General features: G+C 50.3%; 1 protein-coding gene across 1 annotated transcript in view; it reads left to right on the top strand.

Moving 5' to 3' along the window:
* The first annotated feature begins 795 nt into the window (after positions 1-795).
* IGDCC3 (immunoglobulin superfamily DCC subclass member 3) overlaps positions 796-27,336 on the top strand; it is a 105,218-nt gene continuing 78,677 nt past the window's right edge. The window contains exons 1-2 of the mRNA XM_074155982.1: positions 796-862; positions 12,756-13,061. Coding sequence (XP_074012083.1) covers positions 796-862; positions 12,756-13,061 — 373 coding nt within the window. The remainder of the gene's footprint in view (positions 863-12,755; positions 13,062-27,336) is intronic.

A 27,336-nucleotide genomic window follows, 5' to 3' on the forward strand; every position in this document is an offset into this window, starting at 1 on the left:
GATGGCAGAACCATAAAGTGGAACCAGTGAGGGGAAACCTGTGAGGGGGCTCTGGAGACCCCTGAGGCTGCCCTGGCGAGGGGAAACCCGTGAGGGGGCACCGGTGAGGGGGAGCCCTGTGAAGGGAGCCCCGTAAATTGGAACCGATGAGGGGAGCCCTGTGACGGGAGACCCCTGAAGGGGCTCTGGTGAGCGGCTTCCATTGACGGGAGATGCGTAAGCGGGCACCGGTGAGGGGAGCCCTGTGAAGGGAGCCCCGGTGAGGGGGCTCTGGACTGGAGAGATCCATGAGCGGGCATCGGTGAAGGGAGCCCCGTGAAGTGGAACCGGTGAGGGGAGACCCGTGAGGCTGCCCCGGTGACAGGGCTCCGGTGAGGGGAGCCCCGCTGAGGGTCCGGCCACAGTCCCCGCGGGCCCCGGTCGCGGCGGTCGCTGACCAGACCCTCACGGGGACCGCCTTCCCCCGCCGCGGCGCTGCCGGCGGCCTGGCGGATGCGCAAGATGGCGCAAGGCGCTGCCCGCCCGCCCCCGCCCGCCGCCGGCCCCGCTCCCTCAGCGCCGCCCCCCCGCCCGCCCGGCGCGGCGGCGTGCTCGCGCGGAGGGGAGCAGCGCTGAAATCCGCTTTTTGGCTTTTTTTTTTTTTTTCTTTCCTTTTTTTTTTTTTTTCCACCCTCCTCTCCGCTCCCCCGCCTCAACCGGGGGGGTGGTTCTCTCCTTCCCTCCTTCCCTCCCTCCGGCGCGGGCTGCTCCCTCCCCGTGGGGCGCAGGGAGGCGAGCCCGCCCGCCCGGGATGCCATGGCTCCGCCGGGCTCCGCGCTGCCCGCCTGCCTGCTGGGGCTGCTGCTGCTCGGCTGCCGCGGAGGTAAGAGCCGGGGCGGGCTTGGGGAGCGGGCGGGGGAACGGACCTGCCGCCGCCGCGCCCGGTACCGGCGCTGCCCCCCGCCGCCTTCGCCCCTCGGTCGGTCGGTCGGTCCCTCCCGCACTTCGCATCCCCCCGTCACCTCCGTGGTGGCCGGAGCCGTGCTCGTCGCCGCTCCCCCGCGTCCCTCACCAGCTCTGTGCCGTGTCCCGGTCCCGCCTTGCTCGTCCCCAGCCGGTCCCGACCCCTCACACCTCCCCGGTCGCTCCCAGCCCCGCGCTCAGCCCGTCCCCGTGGCGTCGGGCGCCGTGGGGGCTGAACGGGACCGAAGAGCTGCGGGGGCTGGAGGGACCGAGCGCGGCTGCGGGGTCCCTCACGCCCGGGTCCGCCCGTGCAGCGCGGCGATGCGCGGCTGCCCGCGTCGCCCGCCGGGGGAGCATCCCTCCCGGGAAGGCGCTCTGCGGGGTCGTGGCTTTCGGCTGAAGGCTTCTACATCAGCCGTGATCTGAAGGCAGCCCTAAGTGTTCCCCTAAAGCCGTGTTTTCAGTTGGAAACCCCGCTTCGCCGGGAGCTGCGGGGAAGGGACCGCGGTGTTTGTGGGGCTCTCGCCCCCACGACTGGCACTGGGGAGGGATGGGGTGGCAGCCGTGGCAGTGGTGTGGTCGGGCATCCGTGCCCGGGGACCAGACCCGAAATCCTCACCGGCGATGGGAGCGGGAGGCAGCGCCGGCGCGACCGAGTCGGGTTTGTCACCCAAGGTGGCAGCTACGGAGAAGAGATGTTGGGTTGCAAGTTGCGGGCGTGACGGCGAGCTACTTTAAACCCACAAGTATTGTGCTGCCCTGTAGCGCCTGGCTCGGTTCACGGAGCCGCAACCGGTAACACCACCCATCGGACCAGGGCCGAACTACAAAAACATCAAAGGGATTCTTCCCTGGACCTACTGTGCACATGCCCTGCTGATAAATTGCAATATTTTCCTTCTGCTGGTGACGTTGCTTAAGCATGGGTCTAATCTGAGAAGGAAGCAGAGAAAGATGCTGTTCTGCAGCGAAATACCCATGTGCATCTTGCCCTCGCCTCGCTTAGCAGCCCTAAAGATAAGGAAGAGTAGGAGTTGTTTAGAAAATGTGCAAGCAGCCCAGCGTGGTCAAAGGGAAAAAAAGCGTATGTTAGATTAATCAGAGATTAGCTGCCGCGGTGTTTAGGAAACCAGGCTGTGGGCTATTCCCATAATAAATCTCGCCACGTGGTTCGTAGCAGCCACGGCGAGGAGAAGCCAGTGTAACTCGCAGAAAATATAAGTTATCTGTGAAGTGGATGTAAGGAGGCAGATCTCATTACTCTGTTAGGAGGCATGCAACAGTGCAGTAAGGATGGCTGGAAAAGTACTTCTTTTGGGGGGGAGGGGGGGGGAGGAGGAAAGGAAAAGAAGTGAGTTTTTGAAAGCAAAACTTTAGTAAGTTGAGTTTTTATCTAGTTTACTGCCTGCTGCTGTCCAAATTGTCCTGTGTGTTTATTTGTGCTGTGACTTGGCAGCTCAGTGGCTCCTGACTTTGGGGCGTGTTTTGCTGGTCCCGCTAGAAAGTGCTTGACTGCACTTTAGAAATTTTTGTGTTCCGGGGTTTTTTCCCCCCCCCCCCTCGGTGGGTTTATATGCTCTAGACGTGGTTAACAGTGAGATAACGCGTTTCTGTGCTCTTCTGAATTTAATAAACCCTCCCGCGTCGGTGTCAATCAGTGTGGGAGCAGAAAGCCTCACCGCGGGGACGGATGCTCGTCGGGAGCGGTGCCTTGCTGTGCGGGATGGGATGCTCCCCTCCCACCCCTGCGGTTTTCAAACTCCCCAAAATGCTGGCCTGGGTGACTGTGAACCAGGCGTCGGGAGCTGCTGGTCAGTCTGCTGGAGTGGGCTCAGCAGAGAGACAGTATTTTCTTTCTTTCCTTTTTTTTTTTTTTAATTTCCTGGAGCTCTTTGTTCTGGGTGGTGGACAGCTTTTGTCTCTTATTGCTGAGCCCGGCATTCAAAGGCAGGCATAGGATACGAGAGGCTCCCCGGCTCAGCTCAGTAACAGCCTTGGAATTAAACATCGTCATTTATATTTAAGTAGGCTTAACTTCTAAATTATTGAAGCTATAAGCTTTCACTAATTCCTACTCTGTGTGGCTGTGTTGGTTTGTTTTTTTTGATGCAAAAAAAGGATTGCTTTCTCCTAAATTGGTGTAATACCCTGTTGTTTTTTTCTTAATATACATAGAGAGTATCAGGTATCATTTCCTCAGTAACACTCAGAGACACTGTATGAAATTCAAGCCCACGTTTGGGCTTTGTCTCTCTTGGGGAGTTCAACAGGAGAACCTCAGGACGTGGTTTTCCCACGTGGTGGATGCGGCGGGCGGGCGGGCGGCCCGTGAAATGGGCTGGTGGTCTCACAATCAGGTACTCGTGCACCATGTTTGGGACCTGTGCTGGCTGCGAAGCTCACGCAGGGGTGCAAGCATGCAGCCACCCATGCTGGTGGCACGCAAATGTCTGCTGGGGCCACCGCACTGCCAAAACAGTTTTAGGTTAATGATTGGACTCGATCTTAAAGGTCCCTTCCAACCTAGATGATTCTATGATTCTAAGTGTTTAAAAGCCAGCCGATGGAGAGGGGAATAGGGCAGGTTGGTCCCCTCTTGATCTGCCTTGCCACCCCCTGCACAGGGAGTTAGAATCCTAAACCAGTCTAATTGCTCCTCTTCTTATTACCTGTCAGGCTCTGGACCTTGTACAGTGCAAGCTCTCGCGCTCGCTGAGGAGCTGGCAGAGGTTTCCCAGGGAGAGAAGCTGGGCAAAAGGCTCCCAGATCCAAGATTACAACCCAGTTCCCTGCTGAATCCCAGTTTTGTCCCAGATACTCTGGTGCAATGAGCCTGGTGTGGGCCAGCGTGGAGCATCTCAGCAGCAGTACTGTCCGGCGGAGAGCTGCCAAACTGCTCTCATTTTATATATGCAAATGGGAAAGCCTCTCTCCCTCTTTTCTGTTTCTCTTAACTTTTCTTTTTCCGATTTCCTTGTTTCTGGAGAGTCCCACATCGCAGCGTGTGAAGTCCCAAGCAGCAACCGCACGCAACGCCAGCCCCTTGCTTCACAAACCTTTGGGACACTACTCCCCCCACACCTCCCCATCCCACTGCCATAAAGCATCTTTCTCTGCCATGCTGGGATGGCCGGACGCCCTGGCTTGCTTGCTGCAGCGTTAGGATCCAGGGCTGAATCTGACAGGAGCGGGATGGGTCCCCGACGTGGGGCTGCAGTGTGGGGAGCAGCGTGCAGTGGGGTTTGTGCGAAGCCTCTGCCGGTGCCTGGCTTTCCCCGCCGAAGCAGCGAGCGTTCGAGCAGACCACGTGCTTCATTTTGCAGCCCTTAACAGATCTGGGACAGAAGATGCTTTTCTCCTTGCCCCCTTCCCCCCCCCCCTTCCCCTTTATTTCATGCTTTGCGCTCCTGGGCTTCTGACCCCGGATATTGTCCCTTTATTTGATCTAACAAAACAATGCGGGAGCCCCCCTCTGCAGATTAAGAATTCCCATTTAAATCAACTGCATAACGTTGGGCAGGAACAGGAATAGTCCATTCAAAATTACTTTGAAATCACAAACTTATTTGAACTTTACTGGAGCTTTTAGTTTTACAGAGTTTAGAAACTAATAAATTATGTAGCAGGGCTCATGAAAATCTACCCGAGTCCGTTTATCCAAAAGAATATGCAACATTTTGGTTTTGCAAGAAAATAAAAATAATTGTTTACACATGTTCAGGAGTCATTGGCAAGCATATAAAACTGATGGTTAAGGAGGCGAACATGTCAATAATTGCACTTTAAGAGAAGAGAGAGGCAAATAGGCCAGCGCACGGAGAAAAAAAGCACACAGCATTCTGATCTGGCCTTGCTATTATATCAAATGTCACTGTTGTATCGCACCCTCCACTCGAGAGGAGCCCAGTCACTTAATAACCCAGACCCGCTCCTGCGTTGGTAATTTAAAACCAGAGTTTCAGAGCAGAGTCAAGGATTTGCTGCCTTTTTTTTTTTTTTTTTTTTTCCCCTTCCCCCCCCAGCCCCAGCCCCGTTCTTGGACGTGTAATTGTGTTGATGAAGCTAATGGCAAGTTAGGAGGATGCGGGTTGTGGTGGGTGATTCTGCTGACTTGGGAAGATGCTTTTGCAAAAGGGTCTTTGCTGCTGAAACCTGAGAGTATGTGAAAAGGGAGAAAAGTGCTAGTTTCGTTAAAATGGCTCTGGTTTTGGAGGGAGCAGGGACGGGTGAGGTGCTTGGCAGTGCCAGAGAGGAGTGAGGCGATGCTTTCCTCCATCCTGAATTTCAGGGTGGGAGGTGATAAGGCAGAGGGGATGGCAGGGAGGGGAGAGTGCTGTGTTTCTTTTAAATCCCCTGGATGCAATTAAGAGTTTCAAAGGTTTTAATGTGCACAGAAACTTCTCTTCCCCCAGAAGGACCTTGCCTTTCCTTTCCTTGCACACCAGCCAGTCCTGCCTGCCAGTGCTCAAGCTGAATTTCAAGGGCTGGGTGACGGGGCTGTGCTGGCTGATGGTTTTGGCACCGTGATGCCAGGGTGCTTGTGGCTCTCTTGGCAACCTTGTGCCATCCAGCTGACGTACCTGTGATCCACGAGCATTGTCACTCACTATGTGGCCAGTCTGTTCCCTGCCCCGTCTGTGCAAGGGACTGGACACAGGGACAGCCACCTCCTTGATGCTTTCTTGCGGAGTTGGGGGCTGAAACCAGCTATTACCCCATTCTGCATTAAAGGAGCCTTGGGGGCTGAAGCCTGTGGGGACCCCGGCTCTGGCCATGGTGTTTCCCATCTTGGCCACTGCCTTTGCCGTCCTCTCGTGCGCGGGTTGTTTCCTGCTCTGAATTTGTATCACTGATGCCCTCTGCGGTGAGACTGTGATTTGGTCAGGGCTGTGAAACATGTGGGGAATGCAAATAACAACACATCCTGCGCTCGGCTTGCTGCTGTGGATGGAGCTACTGTGGGCTATCTCAGAAAAGGGTTTTTTGCCCTTTCCAGCTTATACCAACAGGTTTTACCCTGCTGTCTTCAGGGATGGGGGAGCCCACAAGGACTCGGAGCTCGTCCTGGAAAGGGTCTTTGTGCTGTGAATGCTTCCAGCTTCCACCCTGTGTTTAACAATCGTCCTCCTGGGATTTGCCCAGTCTGGTCTCAAACATCTGAAAATTATTTGGGGCAACTTCTCTGGCTCTTTGGGCTGTGTTTGCCTTCCTCAGCTAAAATCTGTCTCTCTGCTGGGGGCAGCAATGCTGGGCATGTCTCTGGGCTCTGCATCAGGTGGCTGAGATGTCTCGTTGCCCTCGACAGGGACCTCCTGCAATCACTTAACGAGTGGATGTGGTTTATGCACCCTGATGGAAAAATCGCTTTATATAACCTCTCGTCTGAAAGGAAAGGGAATAAAAAAAATTCTGAGCTAGTAAACTTTACTGCCAGCAAGATGTTGGGCCTGTTACAGCCTATTCTCTTCTTCTTTAAATGTAAATTTTTCTGGATGCCCTTAAGAGCCAATTTGCACTTTACTGCAGTGTAGTGCTTTTCTCCTTAGGGTCTGGGTCAGCCTCAAGGAGATTTAAGGGAGCACCAGCTGGATTTTTAGGTTGCCAATTTCATCAGCCTGAAACCTGTTATAATCTGCTGAAGAACATCTTTCAGGTCCAGATATCTCTTCCTTCCATATCCTCGCATTTGCAGAAGGATTTTGGAAAAAAAAAAATGCCAAAAAACCCCAAACTTCCACTGAAAAAACAGGAGGCATTTTTTTTAGGGCTGTCCCAACCTGCGCCCAGGCTTTTGATGCTAATACTCACCTGCGAGTGTAGTGACAAGACAAGGGGTAATGGTTTTAAATTGCAAGAGGGGAGATTTAGATTAGATATTAGGAAGAAATTCTTTACTGTGAGGGTGGTGAGGCACTGGAACAGGTTGCCCAGAGAAGCTGTGGATGCCCCATCCCTGGAAGTGTTTAAGGCCAGGCTGGATGGGGCTTTGAGCAACCTGCTCTAGTGGAGGTGTCCCTGCCCATGGCAGGGGGGTCGGAACTCGATGATCTTTAAGGTCCCTTCCAACTCTAACCATTCTATGATTCTATGATTCTATAAAAACCTCTGGTCCTGGGCTGGTGGGAGCCCAGGGACATTTTCTTGTGCCTTTATTGAAGCAGGACTGGGTGGCTAACCTTGGCGGTGGTAAAGCTCACCGGTGGGTCACTGCTGATTTATGCTGTGTTACGCTGGGAGCAAACACAGTAAATCAGGAGAGGACAAATTTCTGCTCGGGAGAGCATGAGAGGCTGTTTACAGGTGGACGTTGTGCTGTGGATGTGATGAGAGAGGAGCTGGGGCTGCCTCAGTCTCCTCACCAGTGCTCTTGGTGATGCTGCATGAGGAAGACCAAGGTGGACTTGGCTGCTCCTGCAATATCTCGCTTCCCCATGAGCTCAGACCAGGCCCTTGGCAGGTCATTTCATCTCCCTGTGATTAATGTTCCCTGTCTAGAACGGGAGTAATAATACGGGCTTCATCTGTCGGGATCATGAGCTCCTGGGGCAGGGATGGCCCTGCTGGCTGTGGGTCTGGACAGGGTCCAGGAGGATGAGCTGTGATGTGACTGAGGTCCTTTGCGATGGATGTCACTGCTAATTAGAGTGGTGAGATTAGCTGCTGTATTTTTCAGAAGCACAGGAGGGAAAGCCAAAATCGTGTTTCCCAAATGGAAAAGGACAATGCTAGGGTATGAGCAAGCTCTTTTGAAGCTTTGAACATGAATCACAGTGTCAAGTAAAAAATAATTAAACTTATTTTTTTTTAAATGAACTTCAAAGTGTCTTTTAAGCTTCACATTAATTCGAAGTTCTTTCTCTCAGCACTAAATAAATCTCTTGGTTCAAAAGCACAAGTGCTAATTGGTTTCTCTGAGTATGCCTGTCTGCTTGATCAATAGGGAAAATAGTTTTTGTTAAATATTTGCACATATAGTCACAGATTGTATTGCTCAGGGAGATGGTAAATGTTTCTCAAAAGGAGACTTGTAGGATGAGGATTCCAATAATTTTCTTGTGGCCTTTATGTCAGAGCTAATAACGCTTCCTCCTCCATCCTTTTGCAGAAAGCAAAGCAATTTTCCCTCGCGCGGTCCCCGGCACAGCCTGCCGGCGCCGAGACAAACACTCTGCTCAGCTGCCTGCCGGACGCCCCTGCCTCCAACTACAAGCTCCGGCTGCCGTGAGCCAAGTTTTACAGTTTCTGTCTCGAGCAGAGAGTGGCTGTGAGCCACGCTGCCTCATAGTCCGTTTGGGGAGATACCCGGGAGGTTGTGTGGGATGAGTTGGGTTTGGATACGCAGCCAGCCGTTGGAGAGACACGGGGCTTTCAGACTCCCCAAGTGAATGTGCATGGCCTCGGTGATTTCCTCTCTGTCTCTCTCAATTAATTGCACTTTTACTGTTTCCTTGTGCCTTTGGAACGTCGTTTACTTCCAACTTTGTAGCATAAATTCTGTGCCTCACTGCTAACCGCAATCAGTTATTTATGCTAACAGAGTTGGCTGCCCCTCTTCCCCCGTTACCTCCTTGCTTTGATGTGCTCTCCCTCTTGCCCATCTGAGCTGACCTCTAGAGCAAACACCAGGAGCCTTCCTGTCCCGCCCTGGAAATTCCTCTGCAAGTGTCTCTGTTCCTTTGTCTCTCATCCTGAGCATCCCAGGGAGACTGAGCTCTGCATTTGTGAGACCTGGAGCTTCACGGTGCCAATCTTGGAAGGTCAAATCCCGATGTCCTTGTTTGAAGCCTGATCCCTGAAAACCATTTTTAATGCAAATAATGCCATGGTTACGGCCAAATGGATGAATAGAGGTATTTAGAAAGGGAGGAAGAATCATAGAATCATAGAATGGTTAGACTTGGAAGGGACCTTAAAGATCATCGAGTTCCAACCCGCCTGCCATGGGCAGGGACACCTCCCACTAGAGCAGGTTGCTCAAAGCCCCATCCAGCCTGGCCTTAAACACTTCCAGGGATGGGGCATCCACAGCTTCCCTGGGCAACCTGTTCCAGTGCCTCACCACCCTCACAGTAAAGAATTTCGTCCTAATATCTAATCTAAATCTCCCCTCTTGCAATTTAAAACCGTTACCCCTTGTCCTGTCACTACATTTCCTGACAAAGAGTCCCTCTCCGGCTCTCCTGTAGGCTCCCTTCAGCTATTGGAAGGCTGCTATGAGGTCTCCCTGGAGCCTTCTCTTCTCCAGGCTGAACAACCCCAGCTCTCTCAGCCTGTCTTCATAGGGGAGGTGCTCCATCCCTCTGATCATTTTTGTGGCCCTCCGCTGCACCCGCTCCAAGAAGGTGTAAGGCGCCTAGTTTCCACCGTGCCTTGCACCCAGTTCCCTCTAGAGCGGCTATGTGGATCTCAGGTTGAGCTGTTTGTGGACCAGTTCCTCATACCTGATGGTGTGCAGCATCGCAGGGCCTCATTCTTTTTTGAGAAAACCCCCAGGAACATGATGCCCTGGCGTTGAGAGGGCTATCCTTCTCACCAAACCTGCTCTGTGCCCCTAGATTAGACCACGAGGCTGAGGGCCATAGGGAATGGGGCTGGCCTAAAGGTGACGTTTGGCTGGAGAAGAGCCCATGGCCACTTCCTCAGACCTTTCTGCTTGCTGGGGACCTGCTGGGCTCAGTTTTCCCTGCGCCAGCAATGTTATGGTGGTGTAGACATGCTCAGGTCAGCTGGCTAGCTTGGGTCTTGCCAACTGTGCCACCAATGACTTACCTATTTGTGAGACTCAGACATTCACACCACAAAAGACAGAGCCTGTGGATTTTGCAAACTGGGATACTAAGACTCCTGAGGACCAAAGCTCAGTATTTTAAAGCAATGCTAGATGTATCTTTTCAAGGATACAGATAGGCAGCTTTAGGATGTTTAATGTGCGCGTGGTGCCAGGGAGGGGCGTAGGGACTTTTGAAGAGCAGCAGATGCCTCTGTGCATCCTTCAGGATCTAAGTATCTGGGGAGAAGAGAGACTTTTGGCTGAATTTGAATGGAAAGCCCACGTCGGGGTGAAAGACAGAGCTTGGCTTCTCCCAGATCCCCAGACAGGGTGGGTTTGCTTCTCCTTGTGTCTCCAGTTAGTTGGTCACCTGGCCCTGAAGCCCTAGGAAAGAGACAGTGGGATTTCTTCAAGGTCTGAAAAGCATCCCATGAGAAAAGCATCCATTGAGGAGGAATTTGAGTGCTTCTGGACACCGCGAGGTGTCTGCAGGTTACAAACCAGTTGCACACTCTCCATTGTACAGTGTCACAACTTGAGGCACAGTCCCGCTCTCGACTATAGCCCAGGAGACCCCAGGATCAGCCAGTGTCCATCCCCACCCGGGTGTGTGTCTGAGGGCACCAGCCCTAATTATGAGTGTCATCGCTTCTGCTGCTTGAGCAGCCTGGAGTTAGGATGCAGACCGAATGTTTATGGAGGTAAACATGATTATCTCCAATCACAGGCCTTAATGATGGTTATTATAATGACAGCTATTGTGGGAAGGGCATGTAATTATGTTGATTCTTCCTTTTATTATACATATAGTAATAAGCTGTTTTATCTAAGAGTACAGGGGAGCTGGGGGAAGATGGGGCATTTATTTCATTAGGGATTTTTTCTGATTGCCTGTTAGGCTAAATCTTGAAATCTTGTTCAATCTTTCTGGAGTCCAAAGACCCCCTCGGTTCAGTGTCAGGACGTGAGGGTCCTTCCCCTGCCTGACTCCCAGGAGGGCCCACGCAGGGAATGGGGCCCCAGCGTGGTAGGTGCTGTTGAGACTCTGGCCACTTTGCAGAAAAATGCGGAGCATTCATCTAATTCCTTAATTTTCACCAAAAAAAAGTAATTGATGGGTTTGTGCTGGCTGTAGTCTAACTTGCTGAGAGGACCCCAGGGCTATCTCATAAAAAGAAGTCACAGTGAGCGATAGATCACTGAGATGGCTGGAGCTAGCCTGACATTTTAAGACTTAATGGGTTAATAAAGAGCATGTTTTAGGTGTCTGTCACTAAGTAGAGTTTGTCCATTCCCTGCACACACTCATACCTTGACAGCAGTACCTTTGACCTGCCGTGCACTACCCCTGCCGCCTTTGTCTTCTCCGTCCATCTGCCTCGGCTCAGGTTGCACTCAATGTTTATCCCCCGTAATCCAATTTAAGTTGGCGTAGAAAGCAATGGGGATTTACAGAAAGAAAGAAAAAAAATCTTACTGGGTTTGCAGAGCAGAAAAGACAGACTTTTTTTTTTTTTTTTTTTTCTTCTTTAGGAGAACTGCCTCTTCTCATCTCTTATTTTTACCATGCATTAATGATATGGCCTCCACTCTATTTCTGAGCTTAGTGCGGTGGGATCCTGTCCTTGATGGGGTCTATATTAGGGACAAGCATTACAAAGACTGTGCCATGGCTGGTGTTTGCCAAGAGAAATTGCCTGTGTGTCCCCCAGTTTTGTGAGCAGCTGCGGAGCTGGTCCCCCTGAGCCCATGAAACTGGGGAGAAGCTGTATTGCAGGTTTGAGCAGCTGGAAACCTCCACCCATCAAGGGGCTGTTGCGCAGGAGAGCTGTTAGAAAGGTTTTCCCTGTGTTTGGATGAAACTGTAGTTTTCTTACGCTGCTGGAATTTCTTCTCCATTGCTCTTTGGGAAAAAAAAAAAATTCTCCTCCATCCCTGCATTTACACCCTTCAAATATTTATATGACTCTTGCTTCTTGGTTGCTTTTTGTCTTTCATGTCAACGTGTATTTTGTGCTAATTTTTGAACAATAGCTCTATTTCTATCATCTTCTGTAGCGTCTAATCATGACTGTATGGCAAATTATACCCTCAAAAGGTGTGCTGGACCAAGTGAAGCGTAACATGCCGAAGACATAGTATTTAAATGTTCTGTTGGCAAAAGAAGTAAATTAGGATGTATCTAGATGATGGGAAGCGAGGGTTTGCCTATTGTTGGTACAAATTCTGCCACAACTTGTCTCTCGTGGACTTCGTTTAGCGTAAGTGCTTTGCAAGACACCTCTTGTGTCGCTGAGCCAGAACATGGTGCATTTGTATTTTGGTGCTTAACTGGCTCTTCATTAAGGACTGGATAGCACCATCCTTTGCCTGTTACAGCCCGAGAGAGACCAAAACGACAGAAAGGCATGGTGTTAGGTGCGAGAGGCAAGCAGCCTCCTGCTCTGCCGAGCGGGAGAAGTGTCACAGAGATGCCGGTGACGATATGGTCTGAATCGGGAGCTGCCGATGCCCCCGCCGGCTGTGCTGCAGAGGGGTCTGGGGCATGGTGCAGCCCCCCTTCCGTCTGGTTACATGGGGGAGAGGAGCAGATTTCTTGAATTCGTGTAAACTTCTGCTCCTGGGATGGGAACAGCCGATGCCCCATGCTTGTGCAAGTTTTTACTGCCTATTGCTGCACCCCTGCATGGGGAGGTGAAGAGGCAGTCTGCAGGGGTGTATGAGTTGGAGCTGGGGCTTGGCAAGCTACCGCAAGAGCCTGCCTGCCTGTCCCCTTCACTGGAGTCTCCAAAGTGGGTCTTGAAGGACTGTGCCTGTGATTGTGCCTTTGGAAATTGCACCCTGAGACTTTGATAGCAAAGCCTTGGGAGGCAAAGCATGCCCAAGGGTTTTGTGTTGCTCCAAAACACTTGTACCCTGTAGCCCTATTGTAGCCCACTCTATCTGAAATGTTTTCATCATCCCTTGTAAGCTGCCATAGCAGTTGGCTCTTGCTGCTTCTTGTGGGCACGCTGCTGACTCTGTCCTTTTATCTTCACTTTAGATTTTGGCCATTCCTCCGAGCTGGCATTCGTTGTGGAGCCTAGCGATGACATAGCTGTGCAGGAGCAGCCCTTGATCCTCTACTGCCAGGTGGAGGGCATCCAGCCCATCACCATCACGTGGCGGAAGAATGGCGTGATGATCGTGGACAGCGAGAATGCCTTCATGTTGGCCAACGGATCGCTCTACGTCTCCCGTTTCCAGAGGGTTCGGGGAGATGGGTCCTCGGATGAAGGCGAGTACGATTGCATGGCGCAAAACCACTACGGGCTGGTGGTGAGCCGGAAGGCGAAGATTCAGGCAGCGAGTAAGTACGGGCATCAACCCACCTGTACCTCGTGAAGCAATCCTGCAACGGGGCCCTGGCTTTGCCGGGAAGCAGGAGAAAAGCGTGTTGGGTGTTCAGGGAGAGAGGATTCAAGAAGGGGAAGAGAAAAAAGAACCTGGAGCTGGTGCGGGGATCTGGCTGGTGTCTAATCTGTGTAGCTGTCCAGGTGTAAAAGAAGAGCTAATCAGCCTTCTTGGGGAGAAAACTGAAAGCCACCTTCTAGCTGTAGATTCCCTGTCTTGGAGGGGTAAATGACATTGAAGTCATGCAGTGAAGTAGTCTGTGGTTTATGTATCTCCTGCGGTGGGTTTGGAAGCCCCTTTGCTGTGCAGCGTGGCTGGGCTCTGCTTGGCAGGCAGCGCTTTCCAAACCATAGGCAAAGACCTTCTGAAGGTCACAGTTTCTTTCATTTTGTTATGTAAGGCAGGCAGTGTGGAGGCAGCAAGGTCTTATTTACTACCTGGCGTGGCAATGTCTTTGGGGGCAAGGCTAACAACACCAGACAGATTGTCTGGTGGGGGAGCCTGGAAGAGGAGAGAGATGAAAATGTCAGTGAGGGAATGAAATTTAAAGGTGGGGGAGGAAGAATTATGGGGCAGGCTGACTCCAGCCCTGCGCAATAACCCGGCATAGACCTTTGCATCCCTGTGGCCAGAGCGGTTGGTCCTGTTGGGTCTCCTGTCATGCAGGCAAAGGTTCCCCCTTTGCCGGCTTTGGTTGCTGGTTTTGTGTTTGCCCTGGGACTGATGGCAGCAGAGCTGAGGTGTCATGGTAGTTCCTGTCCCTGTCGTGTTGGTGGCCAGCTTTGCCCACAGACTGTCTGGGGGCTTTGGGGTGCAGCTGCTAATCCTTTTTGCCTTTGACCAGAAGTTGCTGCTGGGTTTCTTTTATATATGGGTGTGAGGACAGGTGTCCGGTATAGCCCTGAGATTTGGCCAAATGATGGTTTGTTAAATAAGTTCTACTGAAGGGTTCTCCAACTTGTTTGGCTGATGGCTACCACTCTTTTTTCTGTGCAAGCCACTTACTACTGCTTTTGTTGTGTTTGCAAATTGCACTGTGATTTTTTTTTTTTTTTTTTTTTTTTTTTTTTTGGTGCAAAGCAGGAAATGTCTACAGCAAAGTCTGGGGCTGAGGTCCCCTGGCTGCGCTCCCCAAACTGGGGGGGCCTTTCGGAGCGCTGCCGCCCGCTCCCCGCAGCGCCGGGGCCGACTGGCAGCCCACCAAGGGAACACTCCAGCCCTTGTGTATAACAATCCCCGAGTGCATGAAGTGGCCATCTGCAAACCTAGCTTTTTCAGTCGTGTAAGAAGTGACATTGTCCAGGAGCCAAGGGCTTTGGGGCCCTGCCAGATTAGCAGCTGGATCTCAAACTTGTCAATCTTGTGGTGCTAAACCTTGGAGCACTTTTGGTGAACGGCTCTGGCATTTATGAGCTGGGAGCTGGCTGAGGCACAAGCACAACATCAAACTTTTCGGACCTGTAAACAGGAGACATGAGAGCCGGAGGAATTACCTTTGGGATAGTGGATTGTCAATAAACACTGTTATCTCAGCTCCTGCATCAATATGTATGCGATGTGCTGTGTGTCCCTGAATAGCATTTCTTTTTGTAGCCCTAGTTTCGCGTGAATCAAAATGAAAAAGGGATCGTGTTGAAAATGCTCTGAACCCTGTTTTTGCTTGAGGCTTGGTTTCTTGCCAGCCCTGAGAAAAGGTCTGGGTGAAGCCAGCACAAAACAGGAGGCACCTGGCCTTCAATGCCACAGGTGCCTGCGGATAATGGGGAATAAAACAGGATGTTGTGGGCAAATGTAACCTGCTGCTCAGGGCGAGCTCCCCTGCTGTGCCTGAGCCACAGGAGCACACACTTGCACTTAGAACTCAGCTTAAACGTAGATGAAATCTCCTAAGAATGAATCGCAGTTGTACCCTTGAGCCCCCGTGTCTCAGGGTGGTTACACGCAAGTAATAAGGATTTTCCTTGCCCCAAGTCCCGATAAGCAAGTCAAACAAAGGAGGAAGGGCGATTGTCCCATTTTAGAAATGACAGGACCATTGCATCGAAGAACCTGGGTGCTGGCTGCCTGGAAGGGAAAAAAAAAAACCCCAATTGCTAAGCAGACCTTTGCGGAGCAGAGTAAATACTGCCGGTGGGTAAAACCTCATCCCCATGCTGATCTCTTCTTCCCTCTGAGCCTGACATCTGAACACAAAAGCAAAGGAAAAAATAAAAACCTTTCACAAACAAAAATCTTGAAAGTTGATCAAGGCCATGCTACTGAGGAATAAAAGGGATCTGACAGACCGGAGCCCCTCGAGAGCTCTGCTGCACTTTTTGCTGTCTTCAAAGGCAGGCTGTTAGTCTCATATCACCGTTACAGACCCTGGCTTTGTATTATTGCTTGGAATATAATCTTCTTGGCTCGGAGGAATGTACATATTTGCATTCAGGAAATGTGGGCTGGATATCATATTTTTATGTTTCAAATTTACTTCAACACTTGGCATTGAGTAAAATTTAACTGGAAGAATATGCTGCTCTCAGCCGCTGCGCGTGCGGCCCCGATGAGCTCGAGGTGCCTGCAGCTTCCCCACGGAGCGGCCACTTAAAATCTTCATCCTAGAAACGGGGTCATGAAATGTCTTTAACTAAAATTCAAGGGAATTTCTATATGTCGTTATTAACTGAGGATGCTCAGCAGAGGGCTTGTGGCTGGTTTATGGATTGGTAGGTCAGGTGCTAAACACATTGATAATATTTTTGTGGCATAACCTTCTTTTGAACAAGTGTGCAAGAAGCCCACGCGTGATTGAGTTGAGGGGAGGCCCTCGGCATTTCCACCCTCTGCCAAACACGCCGGATGGAATTCTTTCGCTTGCTGTTTCTGTGCCTGTTCAGACCCTGGTGTGTTAGTTTAAAAGGTTGTGGAATGCAACATGTTTTTATAATCTGATCAGGTTATTGAATACAGATCTTTTCTTCCTCCTAATGACAGTTTCATAATTTCGCATGACTCTGAGCTGTCTTAATTAAAATCAGTTTTGTAGGCAGAGCGTTCTCTGGAGGCACTGCTTGGCTGTGTCTTTGCGAGTCTCTCTGAGGAGCTGTATTTCCCTTGTGTGTGCCAGAAGCTGATGCACGCCTTTGCTGTTTGTGGATGAAGATACCCTCTGAGCAACAATTAATGGCTAGAGTCCACTCCTTTGGAAGGTGAGCTCCCCAAAACGCAGCCGCCTTTCTCCTCATCACCACCCTTCACTTAACTTGGCCTCACTTGACTCTGATTGTGTTGTCTCATGGCATTTCCAGCCCTTTTTGCTGATGCTGTAATTTGATGGAGCTGGCTCCACATCATCATAAATCACAGCCCAGCCGGTGGAGTAAGACCCATTGATTATATCACTCAATAACAAGCAGTTACCACTAATTGGAAATCACCATCAAACTGGGTATTGGATCAGGCTCTGCACGCATCCGGCCTGAGAGTAGCAATTTTCCCTGTTTGATCTGATGCTATTAAAAAAAACCCAGGAAAGTAGGGAAAGTAAATCAGTTGTGCAACTTAGAGCCAAAGAGGTTTCTTCAAGTTTGGTGAAATGGACCCGCCCAATATTTGAAGTACTGTGGGACCCAAGAATAGCTCTGGAGAGATCTGGGCTTGTGAAGATGATTTCCTCGTTGTGCCTTGCTGTGGGGGGACTGTTTTGTAGCCAAGGATAGCACAACACATCCTTGCGCCTTCCTTCTGCATCCTACCCCAAATCCCACTGCTCCATCCCACTCTGCCTGGATGTCCATGGCACTTACCGTGCCAGCAGGAGGGCAGGATTGATAGCCTGGGCAAGGCAGATGCCATGTCTCTTCTCCGCATTGATCCCTGCAGGCAGCAGCAGCAGCAGCTCCTCTCGCCCAGCCTGGGGCCAAGCACGCTCTCCCCGCAAACTTACTGGCCACCATGACCTCCAGGCCAAGGGTCTCAAGGTCATCTGCAGAATATGAAAAAGGAGGAGTTCTGGTGCATTTGCACGCCTGCAAGTTGTTTTCCCTGCCAAGCTGTGCGGCCAGGGGAGGAGGTTGGGAATTGCAGTGTGTTTAAAGCAGCAAAGATCTTCCCATCATTTCAGCTCCTCTGCACAGAATATATTCAGGGTTTAACCTGCAGCCCCCTTTCCAGGCTTTGGGGTGGTGGGAAGAGCTGCTGAGCCCAAATAATGGCAGCATTTATAAGAGTGTAGAGACAAGAAGGAAGTCTAAAAGGATTAGGGAGAGACAAAGGGGGCTGATTATTTTATGGGTCACAATACAAGGCATTAGAGTGAGATCACAAAGGGATGTAATTACAAAAGAAGGCCATACTGGGGGGATCAAACCAGGATTAGAGTGGGAAATGTTTTTACACAGTTTTGTTCCACTCATTATGAAGTTAGCATTTTAAATTAAGGTTTAAATAAGGTGGCACCAAAGTTGTCACCAAGGTATTTCCTGGGCAGCGCCACTGTTTGGATGCAGATTGCGAATCTCGGCTCAAAACATCAAGGCAGACCATAAACACGTGGGTTGGCTTTTGGTTTTTCTCGTGCATGTGCAGTATCCGTATTGTCAGCAGAGCCCTACCTATAGCTTGTGCTTAGATGAAGTGAAACTGTGTCCGCAGTCGGAAGCGGGATACTCTTGTGAGGACACATTTTAGTGGTGCGAAACACGTGCTGGAGGTAAAGGTTAGTTTTTAAAGCGAGTGCCCTGGTGTCGGTTTGCCGGTCTGGAGTCATGGTCTTGTTACTCCCAGGAACTTTTGGCTAACGGTCGCTTCATTGTATTGCAGTTTAACCCCTGGTGTTGCATGCCAAGTTGCCTGCATCCACAAACAAGATTTATTTTTTTTTTTTTTTCCCAGTTGTGGCTCTGCTTGGATTTAATGCCCTTTCTGCCCAAATGCTGAGCGTAAGGGCTCAGTCCTGATCCCAGTGATGTTTCTTTATTGTCTGTACTTTGAATGTTCCTGGTTCTTGGTAAGCCCAGAGCAAGTTCTGGGCTTGTAGCAGTGGGTCTCAGAGGAGAAAGAGACCTGTGAGGAATTACTAAAAAAAGGAAAGAAAAAGAAATTAAGTAAAGCAAGAAGACTGTTGGAGGTTCCCAGGGGAGGGATATGATGGGTGAGTGGGTTATTTCCCTCCATCAGCTCTTTTGGCTGCCTCTAGGACATGCTGGTTCACATGATGCTGCATCTCACATCTGTACTGTTGCAGTATTTGGCCCTGTGTGTCCTGCAAAACAAATGTACAAATATAAGAGTCACTGGAGGGAGATCAGAGAGATTTGACTGGGAATTCTAATAGATTTGCAGGATTAAAAGAGTTTGTCACTTACCACCCACCGCATTTCAGTGTCTGCATGTAGCAGCCAGGATTCATCCTGAGACTTGAGAACATTATAAGGCCATATTTCTTTTGGCTGCTCATTTCTTAGCAGTGTGATAGTTATTTAAATATCATCTTGCACTTCTTCGCGAGGCTTCTAACGTGGATGCACAAACCTTAGCTCCGGCAATGTTATCTCTCATATAAGGGGTTTGCACTGCAGGCAGTAATGTCACTTAGTCATTTATAGAAAGCTCAGGGGAAATATATCAGAAGAATTTCATTAATGGTAGCACTGTTGAGTTATTTGTCTCAATTAACTCTTGGAGCACAGCTGAGGAAGTTCTGACATCTCTGCAGCATGAGGCTACTCCCGAGTTCGCTGCCTGCTTTTTTAACACGGGGTGATGCTCTGTCGGTACCTGCCCAGGCAGCTCTGTGGGGACAGCACGGTGGCCACCCTCATGTGCTTTTACACTGCTTGTCCCCCTGCCTGCGGCTTTGCTCCAGCCTCTCCTTGAAGCGTGGGACCACCCTCCTCCGTCATTTTATTTGGGAGGGCAGGTCTCTGCTACCTTGGTCCTCTGCTTGCAGTCATCACCCCGTGATCTCTTTGGTGCTGTCACCTGGAGCAGCTCTTTATCTACTTAGGCTTGTCTCAGCTTAAGGATTTGTAATGCCACGAGTTATACGGTTGTTTTTCCAGCAGGCTGGTGGTGATGTGATGGTTATATATGGTGTTCACTCTCATTCTGCCCTACAAGGGTCCCAGCTGGCCATCGTGTGGCCAGTAACATCCACACACCAGCTGTGCCTCAGTTTCCCCCTCTCTGAACCCAGGGTGGGTTTACCCTCAGTGCCATCATTTGCACACCCTCCTGAGCACCTTGTGGGGGGGAAAGTTGCTATTTTGTGTTTACTGGGGACCTGCATTAGCTAGGGATGGTGTTTCATCTGCGCCGTTGCTTCCCTGCAAGCCTGCCAAGAGGCGAAGGGCACACAGTGCCAGGGAAAAGCTGGTGCCCAGGTGAGAAGGGGGGCTGCTTTTCTGCCACCGTTCATTGGCAAGGCTGTGAGTAAGAATCGATTTTGGGGGGCGTTTGACCAGAGCAATCAATGCTCTTGATCTAGTGGGTAACCAGCGAGTTAAAGGAAAGCATCGCTGTGTTTGCCTTGAAGCTCCGGTCATGGCTGTAACTCACAGTTACTGAAAACAGCAAAATATGTAAATAAATACAAGGGCACAGAAGCTGCAGAGAAAGATACCCGATTTTGTCAGGGCCATGTCTTTTGTGCTGACCCCTGCCCGCCGCAGCCTGCTCGCTATGAGATTGGGATTTGGGGACCCTGCTTTGAATGTCTGGGGCCTATGGGCACAGCAATGATAGAAGCAAGGGCAGACCCCACAAATCCGGGGCCCAAGGCTGCTTTCCCGGTGCTGGTGGGATGAGACCTGGGAGAGCTGTCAGGTGGAGCACCCCAACACCAAGGTATGCTGGATCCCAGCTCCGTGCACTGCCTCTTCTGCTCTGGTTTTGTCTGTACCCACCATTGCAGCCCTGTTGGTGGGAAGGGAGTCTGCTCCCACTCCTCCTAGGCACAGCATATGGTTTTCAGAGAGGTTCTTGCTTTAAACCCAATTTTACAGTTGGGTTGACTGAGGCAAAAGGAGGTCAAACGATTCGCCTGAGGTCACTCAATAAGTGGCTCAGATTAAATCTCAACCCACGACGCTGCCCGTTCCCAGCGCTGGCTGTGCCGGCCGGACCAGATGGCCTTCTGAATGCGGCGTCAAGATCCTCGGCTTTTTCTCTACCTCATTGTTCTCCATTGTGGGCTTCTGAATGCAGGACCTTGAAAGTGAGAGTCATTTGGATTTGCCGAGTCCAAGTTATTCTGTTTAATGACATGGATTTGCCGGAGAGGGTTTAAAAACACTGCTTTGCTATGGAGCTTCGAATTTTGCAGATTTACCTCTTTGCTTTGGTTTTATGGTGTTAAAACTCTCTCTGCCCCGACTGGCTAAGATTGGTCCCTTACCCTTTCAGCTGCCCTGATGGGGTCTCATCGGCTGAGTGGGGCTGCCCTGAATTTGTACCTGCGCTGCTTTGTCCATAGGGATCTCAGGCCCCGATCCTCATGATAATTCCCTGGGTGATTTTGCTGCAGGTTCCACACCACTCTGGTCTCTCTGTGCAGTTTGTGCCTTCCCCCTTAGCTTGGTCCTGGGGGTCAGTGCAGGGTGCTGCTGGACGGACGATGTTATGTGTTTGGCTCTGGGAGCCTGCAGGCTCTTGTGTTAGCTCTGGAAACACAGGTGGAGATGCTGACATCTTCCTCCTGATCTGGTGTGGCGTCCCATACATCGCTCCTGGCAGTAGTAGATGCAGTTAAAGCAGTGCATTGGGTATCAAGAGACAAGCTCCGTCCCCACTCTCTAAACCAAGGAGCTGCCTGGAAAAGTGAGGCTCCGTGACCTGCTTTGGAAAGGAGGTGGGCAAATCCTCGGGACATGCAGAGCAGAAACTATCTGCCCAGGGAGCGGTGATGCTGGGGCAGGCTGTGGTCCTCGGGGCGGTGGGGACCTCTCCTGCACCCGCACACCCCTCTGCTTCCAGCCTCCCACAGGAGAGCCCGCACTCAGGACCAGTGCCACTCACGTGCCTCAGTAAGTTGGCACCTCTTGAGCATGCCTTGATTAATGGTGGTTTTTTGTCAGTCCTAAGAGGCCCCCATTATGTCCCTTTGATGCTGCATTTCGCACTTACCACTGTCACTGAGCTCAATGACTAATTTTTACAGGTCACGGGAGAGGGACAATGGATCAGGCCACGTTTGGAAGAAACAAACGAAATTTTCCTGCAACTGAGAGCACTAATTAAGAGTGAGGATCAATTTGGGTGTACAAAAGAGATAGTTTTAGGCTGCTGGTGTGTAAATGAGTGGCAGTGTTGCGGTAGCAGAAAAGGCTCAGTGTGTGCATACTTCATCTGCAGCATTGTGCTCCGCTGCATTCGATCAATACTTCTGTGCTTGTTCATTGAGGAAAAACCAAGTGTTTTCCTGCCTGCTGTGCCCAGGAGGGGCAGGGACAGCAAACTTGCCGGATCAAGTCACGGTTGATACCTGCGAGATGTTTTTTGGCCAGGAGCAGGAGCTTGTGGTTTCTTCAGGTGCATTGCTCATCTTGGAGCATGGCACTGCAAATTAGCCGGTGGGTTTTGAGCGCAGTGCGTTGCGTTCCCTGCCCTTCTCTCTGGGCAGGACAATGCTTCACCTCATCTCAGGCCATTGCTCGCCCCACCAGGCATTGCATTGCTTTGCTGAGACTCTAGAGAAACGCTGATTTGGAGGAGGTGTCGAAGAGGGAACAGGGATAGTGAGCACCCGTCAACAAGGATGTCATGGATGCAGCAGGAGGGACAAGGGAAAGCCAAGGGTGCACAAACTGGGTTCATGGCTTCACTGGGCATTGAAGAAACATGATTCAGGTTTGCCCAAACCTTCACATGCAACAAAAAGTCAGAGCTAATGTGTATTTGGGATGAGCTGGTTGTGAATGGCCAGGTCCCCAAGCTGTGGCAGTTAAAATCAGTTTGCAAATCGTTTTGGTAGTAGAAGTGCATCGTGTCTATTTAAGGTTTGATTTGCCTTCGGCAGAAAGGTGGGAGCATCTGCTGGAGCATCCTTTTGCCAAGATGAAGCAAAGGCTAAATAGATTTGAGCCCAAACTGATTTATGGTGCTGAGCGAACCTCCAAAATGATCAGCTGGAAGCAGCAGCCCCCTGTTTCCCCTGGTTCCCTGGTGTGGTTTGCCCATTACCAGTTTTTTCCCCTGCAGCCCAGCATCTTCACCAGAGGGCAGTGGGATGTTCAGCCTTGGTCCAGGGGTTTGCTCTCATCCTGAGCTCTCTGCAGTGACATTGCCCTGAATGCCAAGCAATGAGGCCGTGGACCCTTGGTCTCCAGCATGGCTCCTGCTGAGGTGAGGGTACTGCCTGAGGCACTTTGTTAGGTCGGAGCAGCATCCACGTCCAGCTCACTGTGGTTTCCCATGGCAATGTGTAAAGGGGTGGGAGGGAGAGTCCTCACTGTGTCTTTCATGAGTGATCCTAATGCGCCAGGGGAGAGGACAGGCAGGGCCCTAAGGGGGTCAGCTCGAACTCTCTCTCTCAAAAAAGGGAGGGAAGAGAGACAAAAAAATCTTCACGTGCTGGACTGGCCCTTTGAAAAATGACAACAAAAATAATCTTTTTTGTTTTTATGGTAGCCAAAGAGAAAACAGCCTCCTTGTTCCTTGGGAGAGCCATGGGTGCTCTAGACCTTTGCGAGGTCTCAGGCTCTGCAGTCACCCAGCACTTCTAAATGACAGGGACTGGTAAACATCTGGGTGCTAGTTTTAAGGATTCGGACTCGACCATTTTAGCTGAAGCAGCGTGGTGGTTGATGCCTTGGGAAGCCTGGGTCCATTCCTGCTGTCCCCTGTGACCTTGAGCAACTCTTCCGATGCCCTTGTGTCTCCAGGAATTGGGGATGGGGGCATTGGTGCTCCTCAGCTCCTCCCAGCCCCTTTAGGTGTGGGGGCCCATTGCCCACAGCCTGTTTGTGCTGAGCTGGTGGGGGGGGTGCCCTGACCCTGCTTGAAGCTGTCAGAGCTTGTTACCAGCACCAGCAGCTCGTTCCCACCGCAGAGGGTCTGGGGAGGCCAGTTCCCTCTGGGCGCACTGATTGCTCTGTGGCTAATCGGGGCTGAGGAGTTGGGGTGCTGCGTGGCCCTCATGTTGCTGCCGGCCATCGATTTTCATGAGGTTCATGGGTCTGGCTTTTCTGAGACCTTTGAGGTTGTACCCAGCCACCCAGTCACCAGCCAAAGGGTTCAGAAGTTCTTTTTAGGGGAGGACAGAGATCGCCGCATCGTATATTTGTATGCAAAAGTCTCTTAGACAATGAGTTTTAAAAGCCAGTGTGGGTCTAGGTAGACAGGAGGGGTTTGTGTTTCTGTGCTGGGGAACACATGCAAGCCTTTCTGTTTTAAAGCATAGTTTGCATACGTTTGAAGCACCTCTGCGATTCCTGCTGCCACATCCCACAGGGGAAACGGGATTTGGTTTTGTACAGCTCCCTGCCCAAGGGGACTGCTTAATTTTTCTTTTGCTAACTAGGTTCCCCCAAGAATGAGAGATTACCTGATCTTCCAAAAGCATTTCCAATGTGCGGAGAAGTCTGGATGACTCACAACTTTTAATTAGCTCTCCTGACCGAGGCAAGGATCCCTCCCTCCCTTACAGAGAGGTGGTGATTAGAATTACAATGAAGATAATCCAAACTGTATGTGTAGGGTTTTCTGTAAGCGGAGAACAAAGCAGGACATCCATCTGGTGAGTGTGAGCCCATAATACCTTTCTGCTCATTTTTCCAGTGCAACAGGAGCTGCTTGGGACGGAAGCAGGCTCATTATTTTGGAAAGGCTTGCTGACACGCAGAGCAGGGCTGGCTTGTAATCTCCGAGGCACTGAAACCGCTGCTCAGGAAGGAGCATTGCTTTTATTTTTAAGTCTACCTTTGTATTTCTCCTTGTTAAAATCGGCAGCGATGAGGGATACCAACCTCTTCTGAGCCTGCCATTAATTAGGGTATGAATGAGAGATGCCCTTAGTTTTAGCAAAGCTAATCAAAGCTGTAAGGGAGTTTTAAAAGGCACCACTACCCAGCAGCTCAGCTAAGCCTGTCCTGTGACAAACATCCCAGCAGCAGTGAGGAAATGGCATTTGCTGGAGACAACCTCCTTTTCGAGTGATGCTATTTCCCCTCACTTAAAATTTCCTTCTCTGTATTGGACAGAGCTCCTGCCTCAAAACTTTGGCGTCCCCTTATGTCCTGTCTTTGCGATGGGAAGCTCATCTTGTGCTGTGGGGTTTGCTTTCCCACGGTGTGCCCTGCAGCAGGCAGGGAAGAGGCAGAGTTTGCAGCAGAGAAACGCGATGCTGGGCCCTCGGCCATGGTGCCGCTGTGTTTTACGGTCAGCTGGATCTTGCCAGGCTGCTCCAGCGTGGCGAGAGGATGGGTGCAATGTGGCGGGGCTGCCTCGGTGAGAAAGGAACAACAAAAAGCCGTTGTGGAGGAGCAGCCGGCGCTCCGTGCTGCCGCTGGCTGCCATGCCGGCAGTGCAACGCATGCTTCCACTCCTGCCATGGCAACAAGTTCATCCTTAGGCCAGTCAAACAGTTGGGCTGCAACGTGGCAAGGAGGCCAGGAGCTGGGCCAGCCTTGCAGCATCCCCAGAAGGACCCAGGGAGGCAGGAGGGATGGGGTTAGGTTTTGTGCCAGCAAGATGCTCTCTGCCAGCTGCATAATTTGGGCTGCTGGTTTCCTACCCAAAAAGAACAGGCGAGGTGCTGGGTGATCCTGTTGGGATCCTGAGCTGGGCAGCACCTGAGTGCAGAGTCATGATAGCTCTTGCTCTCCAATGCAAAGAGCTCAGGAAGGAAGATGGAGAGCACAGATCCAAGGACATGTTGGTCAAACACAAGGAATCTATTCCTCTTATCAGTGCTTCAAGCGCTAAAAAAGTCCCCTCTGTATATCAGAGCTGGGTGCAGTGTTTGCTTTGAAGGAAGCATCACTTCAAGCCAGGTTCCCGGTTGCTGAACTTGCCGCCAGCCCCTCCTGATAGCTCCGTGCAAGCCAGGCATGCCAGTGGGTACAGCTGGTGCAGCTCAAAGGGAAAATACCATCAGCTGTTGAATGGTGAAGATTTGAGATGTCACGCCAAGGCTTCGTGTTTCGATTTTTTTCAATGCATGCTGTGAAATTCATAGGTGGAATATTTCTGGGGAGCTGCTTTGCTTCCTGTAGGAAAAGGGTGGGAAAAAGTGGTAGATAAATATTGTGCTATATTGACAGCTTCCAGCTTTAAAAACCTGATTTGAGCTGACTTTCCCCTCCCAAAATCGTAACACTTGTTTTGAATTCTTGATATTGAAAAACCCCAAATTATTAGTTCGTTTAGGTCGTCTATTTACTTTTAGCTGTTATGATAAACTTAAGTCATGTTTCCAGCATTTGTGATTCATGGAGGGGAAAAAAAAGCTTGAAAACATCTCACTTTTAACATAACGAGAGCTAAGGTTGACAGAACCGCGAAATGCTGAAAGTTGGAGCTTCTCGGCATTGCCAGACATCACAAGGTCCTTGATGACATGATGAGAGCTGGGAAAGCTGAATAAACTGATGAGCTTCTTCTATTCTGGTCCCTTGTCATGTAAATAGGCTCCAATCTCCATGTCAGATCCCTTGGGTAAGGGAGTGTAATAACATTAAAAAAAAAAAAAAAAAAAAAAAAAAGTCAGCAGAAACCCCAAGGTGTGTGTGTTACCAATCTTTAAACAGGCAAAAAATGTGCTTGGAGGAGTTTGTATGGGGTGAGAGGGCTCCTCGTTACTGCTCTGCTTCTGATGCAAAAAGGTAACTGCCGGGGCTTTAAAGAAAGTACTTTAATGCTACATAAATATAATTGCTTCGATGAAATGTCTTTAGCCTCCTGAGGGAAGTTGTAGTCTGGTAAGCCTTTAGATATGAATGGACGACTCTGTAATTGCTATTGTTTCTGAGACACATTAGGAAGGCCTAATGCTGATCACTTCTGGCATGTTATGGAAGCAGCGGAATGGCAGTCCCACGCAGCGTGCAGGGGAGAGGGTATTAGTATGCATTTTGCAGGATGAAAAACTGACAAATGCTTCAGGACTGGAAGTTTTTTTCCTAATTAGATTGTGGGCTTGTGAATTTTATTTGATTTTTTTCTCTTTTTTTTTTTTTTTTTTCTCTCCCCCCTTTTCCTGCTGGTATGCGGAGTGAAGGTATCTAATTCTTTGCAATTTAGGCTTTGGATAATGAGCTCGAAGAAAACATCTCAGAGGAGTGCGGGATTGATGGGTTAGTACATCAGCTCTGGTTAATGCAGTCTCCTGACTCTGACAGGGTCCAAACCAGCTGGTTCAGAGAAAAGGACAAGACATGGGTGTTGAGAATGAGTATTTTTAATTTTTTCATACTGATTAGTAAAACCTGGGATATTCTGGTACATGGGGTGTGCTTCCAGCTCTGGATTGGGAGCAGCTATGTTTAAAAATCAAAATCTGGTCTTAGAGGTCATTCCTAAGAGATATCTTGGGTTGTCTCCTGGTTTTGGAGACTGTAAGCATCCCATTTTCCAGCTTTTCTTCACGGCATAGGTCCCAGAAACCTTGCCAGAGCAGTTTGCTAGCCTAAGCACCTAGGCAGGAGCTGGAACACCATACCCGCTCCTTCCATCGGCAGCTCATATACTTTGTCATTGGTGCTTAGAGCTACAGGTCTATTTTCCAGCTTTGTTAGCACTGACTTCTGTTTAGGAGTGGTATCAGTTTGTGGGTTTTTTTTTTTTTTTTTGCTTCATTCTGCAAGAATTCTATCAAGTAGTAGCCAAAAAGGAGATGAATCTCTGCCCCTGGCTTGCGCGAGTGTCTCCTCTAAAATGCTGCTCTCCTCTCACCATCCTGTGTGCAGCTCCATCCTGTCTTCCCAAGAGAAAGTCAGTCCCAAAATATTTGGGAGCTGCTACCCAAAGAGCCTGGAGAGAGACCCTGGAAAGAGCTCTTTCAAACAAACAAAATGGGGTTAGGTCCTTTTATCATTGCCCTGTCCTTGTGTAGGAGCTGATGTAAATGTAGTCCTCATCTGCACTGTACCATTAGCATCCTATTATGAAACGAACAGTAATAACTTACTGATGCTTTCCCTTGAATGTTTTGCCTCAAGTGGTAAATCTTGGTCTTACTTGGAATTTATTTTCATTCTGGAGATTTTTACTGCCTTCAGAAACTTCACTTAGAAGAGTGGAATTTTATGGCT

The sequence above is a fragment of the Numenius arquata genome, chromosome 11 (genome assembly GCF_964106895.1).
Source record: "Numenius arquata chromosome 11, bNumArq3.hap1.1, whole genome shotgun sequence".
NCBI classification, from domain to species: Eukaryota; Metazoa; Chordata; class Aves; order Charadriiformes; family Scolopacidae; genus Numenius; species Numenius arquata.